General features: G+C 38.6%; 3 protein-coding genes across 3 annotated transcripts in view; all 3 read right to left on the reverse strand.

Annotated features, from left to right (window-relative positions):
* Window positions 1-4130: 4130 nt before the first annotated feature.
* Window positions 4131-6370, reverse strand: LOC131962413 (NACHT, LRR and PYD domains-containing protein 1b allele 2-like). Its single transcript, XM_059327413.1, has one exon. It carries the CDS (start codon window positions 6368-6370, stop codon window positions 4628-4630), a length of 1743 nt encoding a protein of 580 aa, XP_059183396.1. The 3' UTR covers window positions 4131-4627.
* Window positions 6371-10095: 3725 nt separating this feature from the next.
* LOC131961731 (NACHT, LRR and PYD domains-containing protein 12-like) overlaps window positions 10096-23884 on the reverse strand; it is a 64238-nt gene continuing 50449 nt past the window's right edge. The window contains exons 8-10 of the mRNA XM_059326590.1: window positions 13357-13530; window positions 10765-10938; window positions 10096-10311 (exon numbers count right to left, since the gene is read on the reverse strand). Of these exons, the coding sequence (XP_059182573.1) occupies window positions 10302-10311; window positions 10765-10938; window positions 13357-13530 (358 nt within the window). The 3' untranslated portion in view covers window positions 10096-10301. The remainder of the gene's footprint in view (window positions 10312-10764; window positions 10939-13356; window positions 13531-23884) is intronic.
* Window positions 15999-22781, reverse strand: LOC131961736 (protein NLRC3-like). Its single transcript, XM_059326594.1, has 3 exons — window positions 22651-22781; window positions 21291-21478; window positions 15999-17791 (listed from the first exon to the last, which is right to left on the reverse strand). The coding sequence occupies exons 1-3, from the start codon at window positions 22779-22781 to the stop codon at window positions 15999-16001; spliced, it is 2112 nt and encodes a 703-aa protein (XP_059182577.1).

The following is a 23884-nucleotide window of genomic DNA, read 5'->3' on the forward strand; positions in this document are numbered from 1 at the left end:
GTGGTCAGTGTTGCTCCTCCCCTCTCCATTTACAGGAAATAAAGCTGTTTTTATTAGTGTGTGTGTGCGTGTGTGTGTGTGTGTGTGTGTGTGTGTGTGTGTGCCACAGATCAGCTTTTGACCATGATGTGTTTCCCTTGTCTTGAACAGGTTCAATTAAAACTACTTTTGGTGAAAATGTTTCATCTTAATGTATAAATCACATTATATCACATATATTTAGTTTAAGACTTCGGCACATTTTCTGCATTGTTTTCTTTAAGAAACATTCTTCTAAACATCTGGATTAAAAAAATGACTAATGCATTAGGAAAAAGATTTTAAGCCTGTTTTATGATCCTCACAAAGCTGGTAGACAGTTTTACAGTTGTACAATAAATATAATGTTAGTATTTTAATTTGTATTTTGTGTTTTACAAAAAGAGTGAGGATGTGTCGTTTCAAGCAACCTGGGTTTGGAAATACAGTCACATGTTTATCTTTATCTTTAAAACAGACTGAATATTTTATTATATATATCTATATATATCTATATCTATCTATCTATATATATATATAAAGAAATAGAAAGAAAATATAGATAAAAATGTTTATAAATAGAAATATATATATATACACACACATATATATGTATATATACACATATATATACATTATTAATTGTGTGATATGTTAAAGACTCATGCAGGATGTAGCTAACATCAGTTGTTGAACACTAAGATGACAAAATAACTGCAGGTCTCATCTTTACTGCAATGATGAATTCAGATTTACTTTCCAGTAATGCTCCAGATATCTGTTATCTTAAAACTGTGAGTCCCTCTTCCCTTCAATCCATATCCGTTTGGAAATCAAAACACGGATAACGAATAGTGACCCGGATATCAAGTATGAGAATAAGGGCCCGAACGTTGATTTTGAAAATTTACATTTTGCAATCTAGTGGTCATGAGGTCAGGATTATCTGACCCTGAGGTTCCCGCGGCTGCGACCTCTTTCATTAAGTTAACTTAAGGTTGGAGGATATGTCCAGGGACAAGATATGCCGTGTATTACTGCAGTCAAGCCACCCCCAGTTCAGAAAATACAGTGAAGCCAGCCGCCACTTGTTTTCAAGATGTGTGTATTTACTAGACATTACGGTACCAACGTGTTAGACCGGCCTTCAAAATAAAAGCCTTTAAAAAAAATTATACATCAGAATGTCTTGTAGCTAAGGAACATCCTGAGGATGTCCACTGTCTGCCTGAAGGGGAATGAGTCTCTGATTATGCACAGTTTTCTTTTGATAGCAATCTGAAATTAGACGAAAAGTTGTGTATTATGCAAGTTTTCAAAAGGGTTTAATTTTAAATGATACATTAGAATGTACTGAAATCAAGTTAGGGACACCCTGAGGGGGTCTACTGTCCAATGAAAGTGGAATGAGTCTCTGATTATGGAGAGTTTTCTTTTAATTGCAATTTGAAATTAGATGGATACAGTTAAACCGGAAAACTGCTTTTATTTTGGGGGCAGTTTTTCATTTTCTGTTTGTCTCATTTCCCATCTTCTTATGTTAAGGGAGACATGGAAAATAAAAAAGAGAAACGACAATCAATTCGTATTTAACAGGCATATTTTTTAATAAAACAATCCGTTTTTACTTGAAAAAAATAAAATAAAAAACACAGATTACTGTGTACAGAAAACCACTAAAAACATGTTTACGTTTTAGGAAACACATTTCAAAAATAACGGACAGTTATTGGAAAGAAATGCTTGATAAAAGTACCAAAATGAAGCTAATCTGATAAATTACATATATAATTTTCAGCTATTTGAAACTTAAATATACCGACATTTGAACAGACGGAAAAAGCACCTAAAGTAGAAATATGGAAAATAAATACCAACTCAGAAGTAACTGTTGACCTTTAACATCAACTTTAACTACATTTATAACATCCAACGTTCCCTAAATATTTTCTAGCTAAAAAGAGTTAATTTAAAATACTTACCTTGATAAATAAATGAACTTGTTTCCTCTCACCTCGCTCCCATGCTGCTTAAATTGACTGTTGCTGTTACATTTTCTCTTCCTCCTGATAAATTCAGAGCTGTAGCAGAAATCCATTTATTTATCTTAGACTGGACACAAAACCACTAAAACAACTGACAGAAACTTCTAGAACAGCAGCTAACGTTAGCTTAGAAAGCCGTTGGGACTTTAACCGTTACTCGGGAAAAACTCGATGAAAGTATGATTATGAAGTTAGTCTAATACATGTTATCTGTTCAGTTAATTTAAACTTAAATAAGCCGACATAAATGACGGAGAGGAAAAATACCTAATGTAAAAATAAAGAAAATAATACAAACTCAGAAGTTTAACCGTTAACCGTTAACACCAACGTTCGCTAGATATACATTTCTTTGTTAACAGACAGTTAGTGAACATTTTTTAGTATTTTTTTAATACTTTAATACTCAAAACACTCACATAAATGGAATAAATTAACTTGTTTTCGCTTTAATTAAATGATAAATCATAACTTAGCTCGCCCCGATGCTGCTTCAATGATCCACTAAACACCGTGATTTACCATTTACACTTTCTGTTACTGTCATTAACGGTTATCATCACATCCGCCTGCACTCCTTTCAAAATAAAATTCAACGGATAAAGAAAATAAAAGCCGTTCACGAAACACACCGAAGAACAAAAAATGTTAATCTATTAACAGTACATGTTAAAGGAATGTAAATATGTACATTGTTTTTAAATAACTGGGAATTGAGCAGTAAATTTGTATTTTCGTCAGCATTTCCAGATGGGAAATGTTATTAAAGTCACAAAAACAGGATTGGAGAGTAACAGTACTATTACATATATCTAAAAGTGGCAACAACAAAAAATGCCTTTGTAAAATATGTTGATAGATACATATAATAGTAGAGTATGTAAAATAAAATTAAAAAAAGTAAAAAATCTGTAATAGTGCTGTATGTTCAAAAATATCACATTATCTTATATTATCATGAAAACACCTTATTAGAGTATGCCCAAAAAAACAACATATAGTGAGTTGAAAAATGTCCAGTGTATTTAGTCTGAAAATGCAAAAACAACAACAACAACACCTTAGTATAATGTTGAAAAATGTTATGAAGCTCAGCTGTTTTTTAGGAGGAGGAAGTGAGAACTCACTATGTTTATATCAGATTAAATTACGTTTTTTTCTGTAGAAATCCGAGACTTGACAAAAAACTGGAGAACAACTTTAATGGGCCACATTTTCATTAAAAAAATACAATTTGAAGCAAGGAAAAATATTCTCAAAGCAAATATTTACACCCATGTTACCAGGAGATATTTTAGATTTTGAAAACTTTGGGAACTCTTGAAAAACTCGAGAGTTATGAATTCTTGTCTGGTAACAGGATAAGTACTTTAAAAATAATCTGTTAATTATCATTTGAGAAGCTTTAGTGAAGCCTTAAAGGTTTTAACTTCTTCTTCCCGTTTGTTACAAGCAAACAGTCATCTGTCATAATAAGAGAAACTGCTGATATTGGTGGTAAAAAGGCAAGATCAAGTTCTTTTGTTATTTACAAATCTGTAAACTATAAAGACGCTTTCCATCAACAACAAAACAACAAAAGAGCAGTTTACAAATTAATTATTCCAAAAGAACGAAGAGGAACATAGTTTGAAGATATCCGTCTTTGTTATTCTAACTTGTTAAAAATTAATTAATGATATCTACTGGAAAATTAGTTACTTGAAGATATTTGTATTTACATTAAATTTACTTTGATTTTATTTGTCTTGTTTTTGAAGGAAGCACTTTGTATCTGAGGTTTTGAAATGTGCTATAAAATAAATGATTATATTAATATAATATTAATAATAATAATTATTATAATAACAATAACAATTTATTCATACTAATAATAATTAAAATAACAACAACTATTGTCATTATATATTAATATATTAAAATAATTAATAAAAAATAATTAAAATTATATTTAGATATTATTATAAAATAATAATAATCTATTTACAGAGCACTTTTCAGAACTTAAGTTACAAAGTGCTTCACCAGCAAGAAAATATTATTATTATTTTTATAAATATTATTATTACTACTCCAGATTATTAGGTAATTTCTTCACATGAAAATAGATTTTTTTAAATTAACATTTTAACATTTAAAACCAAATTAAATGCTGACTAGTCAGCCATGCCAGTGACTCAGAAAACTGGACATTTCCATGAAAACTGAACAAACTCCAACGACTGATTTGTGAACAACAGTTAGCGACATTAATCTGCTAGTTTACTGTGAAATGAGAAGCATCAGCTGTTAACAGGAACTCATGTTAACCAAAGGTTCCTCTCACCTTCAGTCTGTAAAAACACACGAGGGAAATTCCCCGAAACCACATGAACCAGTTCACACAGCATCATCAACAGGAAACTCTCATCAGCTGCACTTTTTACACTCTCCAGCTCTGATCATTCATATCTGCTCTAAACACTTCATAACATTTGATGGGACACAAACACACGTTGATGAACTAACTGGGCATTTGGGGACAGGTTGATCAAAGTCCTGCCTGCATCCCTGTTCATTTAGCTTCAGATCAGCCCCAGATGTTCACAGAGGAAGGGGTCGGCCTCACAGAGGAACTCAATCATCTCTGAACTAGCAGCTTCACCTTTCTTCCTCACTGTGTCGACAACAAAACGAGCTTTGTCTCTTTTGTTTTGCATCACGTCTGCAGACTCCCTCTCAGAATCAGCCATCACCTTTTTCTCCAGCAGTTTGTCCAGCAGACTTTTGAGAACAGGTCCTGATATCCCATCGATGAAGCGGCTCCGTATCTCCAACAGCCTCTCAGTAGGAGGGAGATTCAGAGCGCTCGGTCCACACCACCTTCTTACTCCAGTGGAGGAAAGGCAGACTCGTCTTTCCCAGACACTGTGAGAGCTGTTGGTCTCTCTCAAACACAGCTTCATATGTTTCAGCACTGTTTCCCAGTTCACCTGGAATGATGGGAAGTAGTTGTCGTAGTTGTCAGAGTCAAACTCTGCTTCTGTTGGTTGGACCAGAACTGAGTCGTCTTCAGGACAAGTGGACAGAGTGTATTCCTGCTTTGGGAGCAGTTTACAGTGTGGGGATGTCTCCATGTAGCTCTCGTCTCCAACTAACTTCTTCCTGGTCCGCAGAACATCCTGGAGCACGACGTTCCTCGGGAGCAACAACACATTGAGGAGGGATTCAAGATCCGGATCAGCTGGAGGCCTGTAGAACAGCAGAACCAGCGCTCGGACCGGCTCAGGTGGTGAGTCTTCATCCTTCACATTACCGAAAGCAGAAAACCCTGTGATGTTTATAATAACATGAGTTTCTGTTATCTTATGAGGACCGATAAACTCGACGCCCTCATCGTTCACATGAGCCACTGACAAGAAATCACATCCGCCTGTGGAGCGGATCTCACAGTGTGGGAGATGAAGCTGACACACAGACTGCTGCACACATGTGATGTCAAACAGGGGTCCTGCAGGCTTCTTGTGATGCTGGGCCAGGAGCCTCCTGTTCCAAGGGACAGTCCTGTAAACCACGTCCCCTTCTCCCTGCATGTGAAACACCAGGCCTGTCACACTGCACTGGTACAGGCCTGGGCAGGAGCTCTGGAACCTGTAGCTTTCATGGTCTTCATCAGCAGTGATATCAGGTGTAAACTCCTCACAGCTGGTGTTCAGCAGCACGTCAGGCAGGCTTCCAGCTCGTCTAAAGGTCTTGTTCTCTGCAGAGGTGATGTCACTGAGTGAAGGCGTGCTGTGAGAGCGAGACAGGCAGCTGGAGTTTCTTCTGCTCCAACCAGGATCTGAGGAGGTTTGGTGGAGAGAAGCTGGCGTGGTGTTTGTGACGGAGTAGTTCACTTCCATTTCCACCAGAGACTCTCTGTCACCTCCTGGCTCACTTTCAGACACAAGATCCAACACATCTTGTGTTCTGCTTCCTTCAGTGTCGACTGTTGAGTCCTGGATGACTGGGGGTCTGTCTTGTGGATCTGGAGGAAGAGAAACAGTTGGAGCTACGGACTGAGAGCAGGTGGGGATACTGACAGTGGAGCCAGAGATAGTAAAGCTGGGGCCTCCTTCATCTGTGTCTTTTTGGGCTGGAAGCTGGAAGTGAGGCTGTTTTAAAGGAGGAGAATGAAGAGTTTTCTGGGCAGTGCAGCCAAACGAGAGGCTCTCAGACGACTCGTCTGATTCTTCTTCTCTGTGATAAAATGCAGCAGAGTCTGAATCCTCTTCATGGCTGGTGGAGAGTTGAAGGGAGGAAGGAGCAGCTGTTGCATACAGCTCCATCTCCGTGGTTTTATCTAAACTGATTCCTGGCGTACAATCTCCTGCAGAGGAGAGATTTTTCATCATCCCTGTTTCTGTAAGTGGACCAGGTGGAGGATGGTCTAACACCGAGTAAACGGAAGAAGTGATGATTAAAGATTTTTTTCTACATTTTCTATTTCTTTTGGAGTCGGGGCTTGTGTGGGTTCTCTTCCGGGGTCCATGAACACGAGAAGACCCTCCAGGGTGAAGAACATGAAGGCTTGGAAGACATCCTTTCAGAGGAGGATGAGGATCAACTGGCTTTGGGTCTGTTTCAGGAACAAACTCAAGACTGTCCTCTGGAGATAGATAATTGTCCTCATCGGTATCTGAGCTAGGTGTCCGAACTTCTCTTGGCCTCTGAAATGGCCTTACGGGAAGGGGATCGAAGCACCCATATGCAATCAGACCTTGACTGGTGTATTGACCACTACTCGTTGGGAAAAGGGACCCAACAGACTTTGGAACTTGCCAAGGAAGTTGCTCATATTCAGTCTGATCTTCGGTGTCTTGACCTAATGCAGCCAGAGTACTGAGATGTGGCTCATCGTCTGTACCAGACATTGATGCATAAACTCCTGTGCTTGGAGCAGGGGATGGGGGAGAAAGCCTTTGTGGTTGGGTAATACCGTCATCAGAGGACGATGGAGAACTATCTCTACAGATCCTGGACAGAGCTCTCCTGAGACTCCTGGCCATCCGGCTGAAACATGATTCTTCTCTCTCTCTTCTTGCCATTTTGCTGCGTTGACAAGCTTCACAGTCAGAGTCAGTGGAGCTGAATGAGCAACAGAGGCGTGGAGATGATGGAGCTCTTTCCTCCAGCCTCAGCTCAACTTCACTCTTCTTCCTCTGTTGTTGTTCTAAATATCTTTTAACTCTCCTCTGCTCAGCTCTTCTGTGTTTTTCCTGCTATCCACTCTGAAATTAAATTACAAACGTTTAAACATCCCTCAAATATTTCTGATTTATTCATCAAAAATGCAACTTTGCACAGATATTTAAGCCCAAATACCAACAACGACCTTTAGTTCACTAGTACAGAGCATGATGTCTGTAAATGACAACAGAGAGGTCTGTAACAAGGTTCATTTAATCTTCTGTCACTTTTCAATCAGTTCATAAATTATATATATATATTTAAATGAGCTCCACCTTTACTATCTGCAACATTAGACTTATGAACACTTTATTATAATAAAATAATCTAACATATTATTCTCAAATGGGCCATTCTGCATATTGACAACTCTAACTTAAAGTACTTCGAGAATAATTTGATGCAAATACTTTAATACTTTTACCTTTTTTCTATCACTCAAGTATTTCTACACTGAAATATTAACACTTAAATAATAAAATATTTAAATACTTCTCCCACCGCTGATAATACAAGATGTGTCAGAGTGGGGGATGTTCTTTACTTTCTTTCTTTTTTACTCTTTTTTTTCTAACCTTGAACAATAAAACAGACCATGATGCCAATAATAATAATAATAACAATAACAATAACAATAACAATAATAATAATAATAATGAATGATAGTCCTAAAGTCGTCTCAGTGTTTTGTGGTAAAATGCAAATAAAGGACTTCATAACTAAAGCTGAACACAACATGGGCAGGAAGTGAATTGAGGTCGGAGAAAGTCAAAAGCATGAAAAACACATATTAAAATATATATTTCCCTCAGCAGGGTTTTAAAATAAAAGCAGAATGATTCCATTTTTCAGATGTGTTCATTTAACTGCAGTGGTTAAAGAATACACAGATATTTTACTTCAGTAGAAGTAGGAATACCACAGTGTAGAAATACTCTGATATTCACATTTTTGCTGTCAAAAATACTTCAAGTACCAAAAACTATGTGGAATGGATCATTTCAGAATGATAAGATTTCTTTAAAAACTGCTGGACAGCTTTTGAATTTCCCCCGGTGAGCAGCAAATCACAATTTATATTTGTTGCTTAAATATATATATTTTATTATTAATCTTTTAAGCATCCAGTGACTGAAAGTATCAAATAATTGTAGTGGACTGAAAGTAAGAAAGTATCTAATAACAGGTCAAATACAAGTATTACAAGACTGGACTTAAATACAGTATTTAATGCAATTAATCTAATCTTCATTTCTAACAAACACATGTCTAATTATAAGATAATAACACATTAATACAAGAGTTTAGTCTCTGACTTACCGCTGAGCTGCACACTGAGTTCAGTATTCAAGCAATAAATGGAAATAATCACATATCTGTGGAGCTGATTCTGTTTAACACCTCTTCCTTTTTTCTAAACGTCCAAACGTCAGTTACACAAAACATAAAGCTGCAGGCTGTGTTTCTGTCATGTTTCTACGAAGGACTGAGTCTGTGGTTGTTGTTTTTTTTACTTTAAGACACATACTGGTGTGATACTGAGCTACGTGTCACAGCTCCCCCTGATGCAACTCATTTAGAATACAGCAGGGGTTCCCAAACTGGTGGTCAAGACTCTTATAAGGCCATGAAATACAGAAAACAAACAAACAGATTATTTAACAAATACAACTTGAATAAATTAGAATATTTAAAAGGGACAAATGTTGAGTAAAATACAATTCTTACCCACTTTGTCACAGTGATGACTTACTTGTTTACTTCAAATAAAAGAAAAAAACAGCCTAAAAGATAATAAAATAAAGTAGATGACAGATTAATGCAGTGCAGGACATGTGAGCACATTATGAACACATTGATCAAACATCCAGTAGATGGTGATATTTCACCAGTTGTACAGTTTACTATCTAGTTCCTGTTATGAAGGGAGAAATATTTAGGATTTTGAACAAATTACTGACACAAACTGACCCTTATAATAACAAGGAGTTAAGATATGGTAACTTCAACAAACATTACATGATTCTATAGGAATCGATGGTTAAATGCTTCATTGCTTTTTAATCAAACAGTTGAAGATATTGAACATTTCCTGATGTGACCTATTTATGTCTAAAAGGGAAGAAATCACAGCCCAGCACTGAAACACACAGCTTCCAGTGGCCTCATGTGAACCAAGCAGTGACTTGTTTTCTGACTTGTGAGCCAGTCGTGATAATAACAAAACCATGTCTGAGCTTCAGATGGTTAATCAAAGGAACCTCACATTAAAATGTTGATCTCAATACCACTTGGGCAGTCTGTGGCCTGGAGGTTAGAGAACCGGGTTTGAATCCCAGGACTGACAGGTTAAGGACTGAAGTGTCCTTGAGCAAGGCACCTACACCTTACAAGAAATGGCTAACAACTTTAATGGGTCACATTTTCATAAAAAACACAATTTAAAGCAAGAAAAACATATTTTCATAGTATATATTTACACCCATGTTATCAGGAGATATATTAGATTTTAAAGACTTTAGAAACTCTTTCAAGACTCGAGATTTATGAATAAGTACTTTAATATGATAAGTACTTTAAACATAATTGTTTGTTATCAGATGAGAAACTTTAGTGAAGCCTTAAAGGTTTTAAATTCTACAACAAGCAAATATTAATCTGTCATAATATGAGAAACGGCTGATATGGTAGTAATGAGGTAAGATCAACTTCTATTATTATTTACAAATCTGTGGAAATTAACAACAATTCCCCTTTTTTCCACAGGGTGGAGCTGTAACAGAACAAAAAGCAGAAACATGCATCTAAATGTGTTAATGTACAGTCATGTTGTCATGAAGAGAACTAATGTGCAGAGGAACTCTGAGTTCAGATTATATGAATGAATGAAACAACAGACGGAGGTGGAGGAGTCTCAGTGTGTCTGCAGAGAGAAGGACAGAGCAGCAGCAGAGCAGTCCACATCCTCTGATGATACTCTGTCACATCAGAGGAACACAGGGACCATGCTGGACTGGACTTTACTGGAGATCAATGCCACCTGATGAGAGGAGACAGACAACAGAAGAGATAAATCAGAGACTCTCTTCATCAGCATCAAGTCTGTTTACTCTGCAGATTTCACTGAAGTACACAGTCGAAATAAACAGAGAGCCCTGAATGCATCATTACAGCAGAAACAGAGATATGCTGTTTGAGTTCAGAGCTGTTAAAAACCAGAGTCTCAGTCACACTTGACATCATCAACTCTTAAATATTATAAACATTAAAATATCTGGACAAAACAAACTCCTGGAGACATGAACACAACAACTCAAACACATGATCACAACAAGCTTCTGGCTGATCTGATTGGCTGACTGTTCTCTCTGTGTTTCTGTGACCGTTCTCCTCTCACAGCTTCACTGAGAAGGTCGGAGGTTTACAGGAAATTCTGGATCTTTCTCTGATACTAACTGTGTTCAGTACAATACTGCTGAAACCCTCTACTGACCTCAGAGTCTCCAGTCTGCAGTGTGGACTCTCCTTCAGATCACACAGCAGCTTCACGTCTGAATCCTTCAGGTTGTTTAAGCTCAGGTCCAGCTTTCTCAGATGGGAGGGGTTGGACTTCAGAGCTGAGGCCAGAGAAGTACAGCTGATATCTGACATCCTGCAGCTCCACAATCTGAATAAAGAATAAATGATGAAGATAAAAATAGATTTATAATCCAATCAGATGTGTTCAGGTTTTAATGTGCAGCTCAATATTACTGAGTCATAATCAATGAGCTTTTCTCTAAAATGAGTAGAGTGACTGTAATTGTGTTATTGTGGATCATCATGATGTCAGCCTTCAACAGACATCATCCAAATGTCACCACAACCTTCAATAAACTATTCATGTCAACACAGATTAATAACATGCAGCTGCTCTCAGTCAGGTCTGTCATTAGAGGATCAATACTATATTGATCCTTTAAACAGCTGTATGTGTTCTGAAGGATCAATGTTCATGATACATTATTTTTGAAAATATATGAAAATGACTATCAATTTAAATCAGAGGATCTTCTCTATAAAGATGTGACCATTAACAACAATTATAAACATTAATTTACTTTAACAACTAACAGGGGACATTTTATACAGTTTAGAAAATGGAAAACTCCTGAAAACACCTGAACTCAACATGATGGAGGTTAAAAACAAGTTGTGTGAGTACACTGACATCAAATCAGACATGATGGATTCAGAATGAACTGTTGTTACTTTCTTTATTTTCTGTTTCCCCTTATTCACAACAATTATGTCATATTATGAAGAATACTAAGACAGATGTTTTCTATAATAAAAAAAAGACCAAAAATAAACAAACAAGACTTGTATATAAATAACAATTGAGGTAAATTCACCCTCTTCATATTCTCTCATGTCAAAGCACAGATTGAGGCTATTCTCATCAACACACAGCTGACTGAGTGTGAGCTCTGCAATTACAAACATGTCAGTGGGACGAAAGGTCGGAATAAAGAGGATTAAAAAATAAAAGTTAAATTAATATCTTGTAAATCTAGTGGTTGTATGTTTTAATGGCTTTTTGTATGTACATTCATATAGCATATAGAGTGTAGGTATTATTTGATATGAACAGTCAGCTCTGAAAGAAAAGGGTGAAAAATTTGGATTTGTTAATAGAAAATGTAGTAAAAATATCAACCAGATTAATGGATCTGCACTCAGAGACAGCCATGATGTAATAAAGAGGTGTGACACAGAGCTGGAATATATCAAACCAAACTGGGAGCACTCCACAGTTAAAGTGTTCCTTTTCTATGTGTTGTATCAGATATTTAAAACAGATTAAATGAACCATCAAATGTTCTGCTCTCCACTGTTTGTGTGGTCCCTCGTAACGTGCTGCTCTAACCGCATTTCACCTTCATATTACTTTTTTTTTTTTTTTAAATATAGGACATTTTTAAGATTATTTTTTCGGCATGTTTTGCTTTATTGATAGTGATAGATAGAAAGGGGGTGATAGAGGGGAAGACATGCGGCAAAGGGAGCTCAGGCCGGATTCGAACCCGGCTCCGCCGCAGCAAGGACTCAGCCTACATGGTAAGGTCTCAGCCTACATGGTAAGCGCTCTACCAGTGTGAGCCACCGGGACGCCCCCATATTACTTCTAACATCACATTATTAGAACAACAACATTCTCTTACATTCAGACCAACTTGCTGTATTTCATCTGATATAGTTTTCATCTTTCAAGAGAGAGAAAATATACATCACCTACTTTGTATAGTAGGTAGATATCAAAGTTTCCAAACATGACAAATATGTCAGAATGAATGTTCTGTTGAAGAAGTTTCCAAAGAAGTGGACAGAGACTTATATTATGAAAAAGACAGGCTGAGAAGCCCATGTTGCTGCTATTGGAGACAGAAGCTGATTTCTGGAGGGACTTTGCTTGCTGGTCATTTTCCAGCGATGCTACTGGTGGAGAAAAGGTTTTAGGTTTATTTGTTGCAAGTTGAATGCATATTTGATGGTAAAATGCTATTGTAGTTCATTTCCAAATTCACTCCTGGCATGATAGTAGTAGTATGGTAAAAACGATGTTATTTGGAGTAATGTTGGCCTATTGAAATTAATGTGAGGTTTAATGGTAATTTTATATTTGTGTGTATATTTGATGTGAGGCAGTTTGACTAATTGCAGTATTTTGTGTTTTTTTTTTCTCTTGTCAAAGTTATCAAGCTTAATGGCTTAATTGAGTAACTTAATAACTAGATAGAAGAAAGAAGAAGCGTTTGAGTTGATTACGTTTAACCCTGTAGATGGTCAAGGCCTTTATCAAGTTTGGGCAGAAGTAAAGTGAAATCCCCTGAGAACTTCACAATGAATTTTGGGAAAATGGCCTGACCACATGGATTTTTGTGATGTGTGAGTCCAAGTGCAAGAGAACAGACTGACAAACTGGGTTATAGATCTGTGATCAGGTAAATTCAGAAAACAAATGAACCAAACTAAATCTGAAACATCAATTATGATTCAAATTCAGCAGATATACACTGTGTGTGAGCACAACACAGGAACTGACCTCAGAGTCTCCAGTCTGCAATTTGGACTCTCCAGTCCAGCACACAGACGCTTCACTCCTGCATCCTTCAGGTTGTTGAAGCTCAGGTCCAGCTCTCTCAGATGGGAGGGGTTGGACTTCAGAGCTGAGGCCACGACTTCACAGTCAGTCTCAGAGAGTCCACAGCTAGAAAGTCTGTGATTACAGATAATATAACATTTGAAATATAACCAATTTTTTGTCTTTACAGCTCCCATTTCAATCATTTACAGTTTTTCTCGATTGCTAAGACATTTCTTGAAAGCTGCTCTCCTTTTCTCTAAACTGTGAACACAAAACCCAATTTTCAAGCTACATTCACAAAACCTCAGACTCTTCTTGCAAAACCAAACTTTCACCTCAAAACAGTTCAATCTGTGCTCAAAACTGAACTATGTTGTCAAATCGTGCCCAGAGTCAATTAAAATTAAAAACACTACTGAGCAGTCACTAAACACTACATAGAAAAATAGAAAACACAATGCTCAGGACATGAAGCTGGAGAAATACATGTTCATTGTTCACTGTAGGCTGAATGCATGTTGCAAAAAATATACATGAAATACTGGGCGTACAAACAGACCAACCCTCCATTACAATACTACAGTTTATTAGTACAGTGATGTACTGAAACATATATTTACTTACAGTATACTGTGGTACAGTATATAGTATGTCATATAGTAATTGCTGTCAACATTTACATACTGTACTATAATGTCAAAAAAGGTAATTACCTGTTCTCTTCTCTAAATCTTGGGATTATGGTGGACACAGTGAATCTACTGATGTTTGGTTGTACCCTTTGTCCGGCCTCCCTCATGCTCATACCATGGACAAGAACATGGTCAATCACAGAAGCTCCGATTTCATCAGATATTACTATTCTTTGTCTTCGCTGACCACCTCGACCTCCTTGACCTCCTTGACCTCCTTGACCTCCTTGACCTCCTTGACCTCCTCTACCTCCTCTCACAGGAACTCTTCCTCTCAGATTTCTATCCATTGTAGAGCCTCACAAACCAGTGCTCTCTGAACTGCCTTATGTTCCCTCACATCATCAGCCACAAGTGTGATCAATTTTGAGTTGTTGTGTTCAAGTGGTGACACCTGTGCTTTAATTGTGTTTGACTTTTGTCACCTGTGCTCACCATTATGCAGCACGGGTGCATCACAATGAAATGTGTGGCAAGTTGTGTCTAAACAGGTGAAAAGTGCTTTTGATTTTGCTAAAAGAGTGATTGATTCAATCAGTGGGTTCAGGCAACTGAGCATTTGGTTCAGACAATAGGGTTTAGTGTTTTAGCAATTGAGAAAAACTGTAATGACTCCTGTTGCATTTATAGTAGAATTACTTCTAAAGATTGTAATATTATAATTTGCTGACTGATTGAACAGGCTGAAGTTCATGTTTTTGAGTGAGAGAGAGAGAGAGAGAGAGAGAGAGAGAGAGAGAGAGAGAGAGAGAGATCTTCCTGATTTAAATCAATCAAAACTCTAATGCAGGAAAATATCTGTCCTTTAAGTGGAGGATTGGCATAGTTCAGAAACTGCTGAAGAGAAATATGATAGAAATAACTGATTGAAGCTACGTTGAGAAAAATAAAACTCCAGTGACATAATTTCCAGTAGAAGACAAATATTACATCTCTGTTTGTCTGTACAAAGAATAATAAATAGAGACGTTATAGAAACATGAAGCAGACGCTGTATACGATGTCAAACAGGCTGTGTGTTGTGATTCAATGATGAGTGTGAAAACATTTCCAGCACACACTCTTTAGTTTTCTGGGCTGGATTTGTATGAAGCCTCCATCACTCCAACAGAGACAGATAGGAGATGATGACGTTGGCAGTGGAACATGTAGAATGTTTTCAATACGCAGGTTTAATGCTAGTTGAAGAAAACTTGTGTGCAGGTTTTATACTGTGCATGTGTGTAGAGTGTGTATCTTTACTCTAACACTGATGTTTAATCTTCCCTGTTGAGGAATGTAGTGAGACACTACCATCCCATCCTCTACCCCTCTCAACCCCCACAACCACCTGTTGGACTGTCTGCCTTGCCCTGGAGCCCAGGAAGGAAGGTCATCTCCTTAGCAACGTCCAGGCTTATCGCTTTTGTTATTCCAGCAAACTGAGACGAACTGATTGGTGCTGAACAATGGCGGGTCTCAGGCTTACACACATGAACTTCCACATATACAGACATGCATACATCCCTCCCCTAACCACCCCCCAACCCACGCCTTCGATGCTTCGTTCCCCCAGCGAGACAGGCGGATCTGTTGACCACCGCGGTACCCGTGCAGATCCGGATGGCCGCCTCTCCTATGGCACGTCATAAGTCTGTTCATGTTTGTGAAATGTATTTTGCTTTGTTGCTGAGGTTATTCCTCCTTTCCTCTCCTCACGTGCTGTATTTCTCTCTCTTCCTCCCTGTCCTCCCGTCCTGTTTACTCTGTTTTATTGTTGTGGGTGTTATGTATGTTTGGGCGGGATGATGGATCATTTCGTTGTCCTAGTACTTGTTACTCTGTTCAATGACAATAAAGTTGAATCTCATCTCATCTCATCTCATCTCATCTCACATTGTTGTGTAATGTTGATGATCACATCTGGACTTACACAGCTTTCCTGCAGTTCCTCACAGCTGGAATCAGTCTCCATCGTCCCTCCACTGATGTCTTGTACTTCCTTGGGTTCAACTCATCCAGAACCTCCTCTGACATCTGCAGCATGTAGGCCAGAGCTGAGCAGTGGATCTCAGAGAGTTCCTTCTCTGATCTGTTCTCTGACTTCAGGAACTCTTGGATCTCCTGATGTACTGAGAGGTCGTTTATCTCCGTCAGACAGTGGAAGATGTTGATGCTTTTGTCAGGAGAGATTCTGGTCTTCTTTTCCTTCAGGTTGTTGATAACTTTCTGGATGACTTCTGGACTGTTGTCTGTGTGACCCAGCAGGCCTCCTAACAGTCTCTGGTTGGACTCCAGAGAGAGGCCATGAAGGAAGCGAACAAACAGGTCCAGGTGGCCATTTTTACTTCTCAAAGCTTCCATCACTGCTCCCATCAGGAAGTCATCCAGGGATGATCCCACAAATTTCTTTCCCAGAAAAGCCTCCAGTAGCTCTGTGTTCCTGGTGGTGTAACAGTGGAACATGTAGACTGCAGCCAGAAACTCCTGAACGCTCAGATGAACGAAGCAGTAGACTGTTTTCTGGAAGATCACACTCTCTCTTTTGAAGATCTCTGTACAAACTCCTGAGTACACCGAGGCCTCTGTGACATCCAGACCACAGCGCTCCAGGTCTTCTTGGTAGAACATGATGTTTCCTTTCTGCAGCTGTTCAAACGCCAGCCTCCCCAGCTTCAGAAGAACTTCTCTGTCAGCCTCCATCAGCTCCTGTGGACTCGTCTCATGTCCCTCATCATACTTCTGCTTCTTCTTCTTTGTCTGAACCAGCAGGAAGTGTGAGTACAGGTCAGTCAGGGTCTTGGGCAGCTCTCCTCTCTGCTCTGTAGTCAACATGTGGTCCAGAACTGTAGCAGTGATCCAGCAGAAGACTGGGATCAGACACATGATGTGGAGGCTCCTGGATGTTTGGATGTGTGAGATGATTGTGCTGGAGCGCTCTTCATCACTGACCTTCCTCCTGAAGTACTCCTCCTTCTGGGCGTCAGTGAAGCCTCGTACTTCTGTCACCCTGTCGACACACGCAGGAGGGATCTGATTGGCCGCCGCGGGTCGGGAAGTTATCCAGACGAGAGCCGAGGGAAGCAGATTCCCCTCGATGAGGTTTGTCAGCAGCTCGTTGACCGATGACTTCTGTGTGACATCAGACACAACCTCCTTGTTGGTGAAATCCAGAGAAAGTCTGCTTTCATCCAGGCCGTCAAAGATGAACAGAAGTTTACAGACGGCGAGCTTCTCTGCTGTGACCTTCTGTAATGTTGGATGGAAAACATGGAGCAGCTCCAGAAGACTGTACTGCTCATCTCTGATCAAGTTCAGCTCCCTGAAGGAAAGCAGAATCACCACACTGACATCTTGGTTCTCCAAACCCTCTGCCCAGTCCAGACTGAACTTCTGCACCGAGAAGGTTTTTCCAACGCCAGCGACGCCGTTGGTCAGAACCACTCTGATGTGTCCCTGTTGGTCAGGTAAGGCTTTAAAGATGTCCTGGCACTTGATTGGAGCGTCGTGGACGGTCTTCTTCTTGGAAGCTGTCTCCAGCTGCCTCACCTCATGTTGGGTATTAACCTCTTCACTCTGTCCCTCTGTGATGTAGAGCTCAGTGTAGATCCTGTTGAGGAGGGTTCCACTTCCTGTTGCATCACTTCCTTCAGTCACACGTTCATATCTCCTCCTCAGACTGATCTTATGCTCATCTAAAACCTCCTGCAGACCTCCAGCCACTAAAAAAGGAACAAGATAGACAAAGCAAGAAAGAGAAAAGCAATGAGTAGTAGTAATATTTTTCATTACCAATATGAAAAAATTCAATATAAGAACATATAAAGTAGAAAATGCTACAAAGCAATCATCAATTCTTGAGTTTAAAAAAATACATTTGTTTTATAGAAGAAAAAGAAAAGATGTTTTCCAGGGGAACATCAGTAATGCTCCTTTTTCTCTCAGCCTCTGACTGTGTCAGTGTAATGCTGGGCTTACACCAAACGATTTTCCCAGTCCCAGACTAAAAACTGAAAGTCTTTAGTAAATCTAGGAGTCTTACTGGAGTCACAGCGCGCTCCCGTCATCCCGATCGTTAAGTGTAAGGTAGTAATCTGCGCTGTTTCATATCAGTCTTTTCCTAGTCTTTGGTTTGCGATCATATCAAACGTGTTTGATATTATCGCAAGTCGCAGTGACGGCACACAATCAACAACCAATAGATGAGCGGTTCCAGACCGGCAGTAAAACCACTTCGACAGGAAAAAGTTACATCACAATAATGTTAGTAAGCTCAAGCCTAAATACAAATATAGAGATGTGATATATTTACGGCCACAAGCGGGATTTTGGGGGCGCTGTTTCATAGTAAAAAGAATAGTAAGCAGACCCAGTTAAAATGTATAAATAAATGTATACATAAATAAGTAATAAATAATTGATGATTAATGTGTGATTAACTAAACGAAAGTTGATAGAGCTGATAAGTATAATTGTTCTTATTAAACAAATAAATAAAATATAATTAAATAGGACATAAATGTATATCATGAATTATTTTCTAAATTTTCCTTTCCTTTATTCTTCCTTATCTATTCTTCTTGTCTATTTTTACTGTAAAATAGTCAACTTTTCATGTCAGAAAAACAGAAACCCCTTTTCAGCTTTGTGAGGGGCATTTTGTGGCGTCTTCTTTTCTTTTCTTTTTTTCCAACACAAACCACTGCACACACAAACATTGCATGGTAGGTAAAAAATGCTAAAAGAATCTAGTTGTAGTCTTGTAAATAGTGACCCTGCAAGATTCACGGTCTTTGTAGGATCTCAGTCTGAGACTAGGCTGGGACTAAAAACTCTAAACACTTGTCTTCAGATGTGAGCAGGTGTGAGCTGATAGTCTTGCAGGAGTCTTTCCAAATCTTTTCAAAGTCTTCTGGTGTATAGGTAGCATAAATGTTTGATTGACAGCAGGAGGCTGAGCCTCAGCAGCTCCAGATGCTTTTGTCAGTGGAAGGTTTTTATGTGAAGCAGCAGCAATTGGAAAGGTTTATTTAAAACAGCAATAAGTTAACAAGGCTCTGAAATGCTGTATTTTATGTTTTACTGCTTGCTTTTAATCAGTTATACATATATTAAAGCTGATATCTTTAAGTACAAACCGGGACACAGGAGGAAAAATAAACTCCAGACCACAGAGATTCAGTTAGAAGCTCCAAAAGCACTGAGAGTTGAACACAGAGAGTTTCTGTGGTTTGAACACAGAAAACACTTATTGATCTAGTCAGTTTAACTACAGACTTGGCTTTGGTTTAAGGGAGGAGATAATCTCAGGTCAGCCCCTGTTCCACGTAAAACCAGTGTGATGAGTAGGGCTCTCCCCTTCCTCTTGCCAGTGCAGCCACACCCCTTAATCAGCCTAACTGATAACAGGTGAGTGCTAATCACCTCACAGTCCCTTTAAATGTAGCTGCAAGCAGCCTGCAGCAGGCTGGCCTTGCTCTCTCTACCCGGCCGTCCCGGTGGAGCAATATTGTACCGGTAAGGTGCGCACTGTCATGGGTATGAAGAAATATGTTTTTAGCACAGACTTAAGTATTATTTTATTCATGTAGATTGTTGCTGGAAGGATCAGAGCTATATGTGGACGCAGTGGCTGCTCTCCTCCCCTCCTTGTGCTGTGTATTACGTAGTGCATTTGTATTCCAGATCACATGCAGACAGTAACCCGTAACTCTCAGGTAAAATGGTCATTTGTTAAATTTTTTTTAACCACGGTTTTGTTTCAGATACTCCTCCTCCTTTTAACAAATGTTACCTTTTACATTCACATTTGAGTTGTGTGCCATCATGTTTAATGTAACTACTTACCTCTCGTGGCAGGAATGAGATGATGATGATGGTGGTGGTGATTGCTGCATGACCTAATTGCTGTAAGACAATTGCCAAGGTAATGCAATACCTTCAGTAGCAATTTTGTGGCTTATTTATTTTGTTAATATGGTTTATTTTTGCCCTATTAGGAGGAGCTCTGACCTACTGCTGTTTTTGTCCCCACTTAATTTACTTTGTATATTTTTTGGGTTATTTGGCTTTATTATACTACCTGTGAGTGATTTTTAAATAGTTGTTGTTGGTGCCAGTACAGGTGGGCTGCCATATTTCTGTAGGCGGTGGGTCACATGGTGGAGGTCTTCCTTTTTGTCTGCTTCTCCCCTGCCTGTGTTTTGCATGTATAATTTACAGCATTTTGCATGATTATTTTGATTGTGTGAAAAAATTGCGTGTCTTTTGTGTTGCAGTGTGTTTGACTTCCCTTTATCCCGGCCTGGTGGTGTTGGTTCCCCCTTCCCCTCACTCACTCCCCCCTGCAGACTTCCCTGACACCCCCTCCCTTGTACTAGTAACCATTTTTAGCCTGTCACTGTGGCGCATTTTAAGTATTGTGTGCATTTTATATTTAAATAAAATCTCATATTTGTCTATACCTGGAAACGCAGGCCTCTGCTCCTCATTTTTTTTTTATTAAGAACCTAGATAGTAAGTGTGTATTGTCCATGGGTGAAACTCCCAGGGTGGCGTTGTCCCATCCAGTGTCAGGGGATTATAGTTGCCCCGGTCACACCAGCAAGAGACAAAGTAAACAAACACGCTGAAAGCTGTAGTCTATAACTGACAGCAGACAATGTTTTATTAGCAGAGGCTGTTGAAATGAGAGAACTGTTAAACATCTAAACATTTTTCAGCTCCTTAATGTGCTGAAACTGACTAGTTAACTAGCACTTCACTGCAGCTTCAAATACTGTTGGCAGTGCACTTTTCCTCAACGGATGTTTGGTCACTTGTTCAACAAGTCGATCTACAGGACAAGAAGTGTGTTTGTGTGTTAGAGAAGGAGGAAACATTAACACCTGGATCTTGTTTTGTGTCTGTGGTAAATGTCTGTCTAGGATAGAACAGTGATGTTACTGCTTTAAGCTGTTTAATAGTTACCTTATCTAAGCAGAGGGAGAACAAACAGCATGCTAATTAGTTCATGCAAAGACAGGGGGCCTTATCATAAAACCAGAACATATAAAATATAGATCTATTTCTTCTGAGTCGTGATTTACTCCAAAAATGCATTGATAAATAAAGATGATTATAATAAGAGCCTGTGCTGTATGGTACAACAAATGTCTCTGTATTAAAAGTTCTGTTTTCAGACATGAAGACATCAGCAGACAGAGGGAGGGACAGTCTTACTGGTTCTGGATCTTTGTCCACACTGGGGACAGGAGGAGTCTCCTGGTGAAGCAGACTGGTCCCAGTATGAGCTGATGCAACGTCTGCAGAACCAGTGTCCACAGCTGGTAGAGACGGCATCCTTCAGGACGTCCTGACACAAAGCACAGCAGGACAGCTGCTCCTCCTCATCACTCCTCTTCCTCTTCCTGTCAACACATTTCTTTATTATCTTCATTTCTAGATGGGAAATGTTCAACTATTGTAGCTACAAAAACAGGTTTAAATTTGTGGTATTCTGAAAACAGTAACTAGAACTGAGTATTTTATACCTTCAACAAGGAAGTAATGTTTTTGGTTTGTTTCGGTTTATCAGTTGTATTACAAAAAACCCCAGTTTTTTTTTTATGAATCTTAGTTGAAGAGTGTTGGAAGGAGTCTGATCAGAATCACAGGGTCGATATACTAATTATTTTCTACTCTTTTGTTCACATTGTGGGATGGTCTTGTTGTTGGACCTTCAAGTGTTTTTAGTTTATTTGCTCCCATATTTATATGAAGCATGCATTTCCCATGAACAGATTCTTTTATTCTAAAGTCCAGACGGGATATTCAATTTCTGTCTCTATTGTAAACTACCTAATGAAGACATGCATATAATTCAAATTTTCTCAACATATAAGTGGTCCAAATATTCATTAGTGTGTAGTCAATCAACTGATAACATTTAGATCAGCACGACCCATGGATGTTCATGTGCGTTCTTGAGCTTCAGGAACAATAAACGGTGAAGACAATCTAAGCTCAAAATTCCACTTACTAATAATTCAAAACTTTTGACAAGCTTTGAGTTTTTATTAAGTGGAACTTTGAGCTTAAATTCTATTCACCATATTTACCAAACTATCAAGTACTTTGAAGAAGAAACTCCAACTCTTCATACACATCTTCCTTTATGCATCAACTTCTCTCCAATCAGTGTGCAGTAAAACAGTCTCTTACTTTGTGTCAGAGGGTCCAGGTTCATTACTGAAGAGTAGAGGTTGTTCTCTGGACTGGTCACTCTTCATAGACAGACAGCCGGACACTACAGACTCTGCTCTCTGTCTGTACGAAACTCTGCAAACACAAAAATAGTTTTGGTCATATCGCATCAATCAATGATGATGAGATTAAATAGTTTGTATTAGTCCTCTTAGATTGTATTACAGTTTTTGTTTTTGTTTTTTTATCAGTGTGTGGTGTGTGTGTGTGTGTGTGTGTGCCCACACAGATCAGCTTTTGACCAAGATGTGTTGCCCTTATCTTGAACAGGTTTAATTAAAAAAGATCCATCTGGGTTGTTTGTTTTATTTATAAATAAGTTAGTATCAGTTCTTACTTTGTGTCTGAGGCTCCAGGTTCATTACTGAAGGTCGGAGGTAGAAATCTGGAACGGTCACTCTTCATAGACAGACAGCCAGATACTACAGACTCTGCTCCGTCCTCCTCTTCCTCCACACGATCACTCATCTTCTGATCTGAAGTCAGTCTGAGAGGGAAAACAGCAACACTGACTGTTAACTCACAACATTAATGGAGAACAAGTTTTAACGAGACTCACACAAAACAAACAAACACACACACAAGTATAAACAACTATAACTTTTTATTAGCCTCTGAAATACGTACATGTTTTAAAAAAATGTCCAATGTTAAATTTGTAATTGATAAATGAAATTGACTATTCATGAAACTTTGAGAAGAGAAAGTCAGTCACACACACACACACACACACACACACACACACACACAGAGAGAGAGAGAGAGAGAGAGTATACATTACAGTACAATAAAACCACTCAGCACTTCACTTTCTTTAAACCTTCTTTGTTTACTGTATTTTATTCAGCCATCATGACTTTGTGTACTGGATTAAAACTCACCCCGCCTCAGCTTCAACTTGTCGTCCTCCCTGTTCTGTTGTGTCGAGTCATAATGGAGTCTCAGGTGATACATTCACTTCCTGGGTTCCCTCCCTGTTCTCAGGTAGTCAGTGTTGCTCCTCCCCTCTCCATTTATAGGAAATAAGGCTGTTTTTTTTATCAGAGTGTGTGTGTGTGTGTGTGTGTGTGTGTGTGTGTGTGTGTGTGTGTCCACACAGATCAGCTTTTGACCATGATGTGTTTCCTTTGTCTTTAACAGGTTTAATTAAAACGACTTTTGGTGAAAATGTTTTTTTCATCTTAATGTTTAACACAAAACTATTTTTTATTATCCTAACAAAGACGGTAGCCAGAAATGACACATCTCTTTGTTTAGTTTTTATAATAAATATGTTATTATTATAATATAGTAGTGTATTAGTTATATTTGAATTTTGTGTTTTACAAAAAGAGCAACCTGGGTTTGGAAATACAGTCACATGTTTGTAGAACCTGGTTAAAATCTTTATCTTTACAACAGACTGAATATTTTATCATCCAGGTGTTCAACAGAGTGTTTGTGGGGTCTGAAATACCTTCAGAACAGCTGAAAGTCTGACTGAAGGACGTTCTGGGTTTTCAAAGGTCAGAAAATCGTCTGCTTAGCTCAGTGACTTGAATTTAAATGTAGACCTGCCCCTGCATTAACTC

Source organism: Centropristis striata, chromosome 23 (genome assembly GCF_030273125.1).
Source record: "Centropristis striata isolate RG_2023a ecotype Rhode Island chromosome 23, C.striata_1.0, whole genome shotgun sequence".
NCBI classification, from domain to species: Eukaryota; Metazoa; Chordata; class Actinopteri; order Perciformes; family Serranidae; genus Centropristis; species Centropristis striata.

What these genes read in the sequence shown, in the direction of transcription:
- LOC131962413 (XM_059327413.1), bottom strand. Translation starts at nt 6,370, where the DNA reads ATGGAGCTGTATGCAACAGCTGCTCCTTCCTCCCTTCAACTCTCCACC.
- LOC131961736 (XM_059326594.1), bottom strand. Translation starts at nt 22,781, where the DNA reads ATGAGTGATCGTGTGGAGGAAGAGGAGGACGGAGCAGAGTCTGTAGTA. An exon ending in CCTGGAGCCTCAGACACAAA is followed by an intron (nt 21,479 to 22,650) that starts GTAAGAACTGAT and finishes ATGTGTTGACAG; the next exon opens with GAAGAGGAAGAGGAGTGATG. An exon ending in TGGACAAAGATCCAGAACCA is followed by an intron (nt 17,792 to 21,290) that starts GTAAGACTGTCC and finishes TTCCTTTTTTAG; the next exon opens with TGGCTGGAGGTCTGCAGGAG.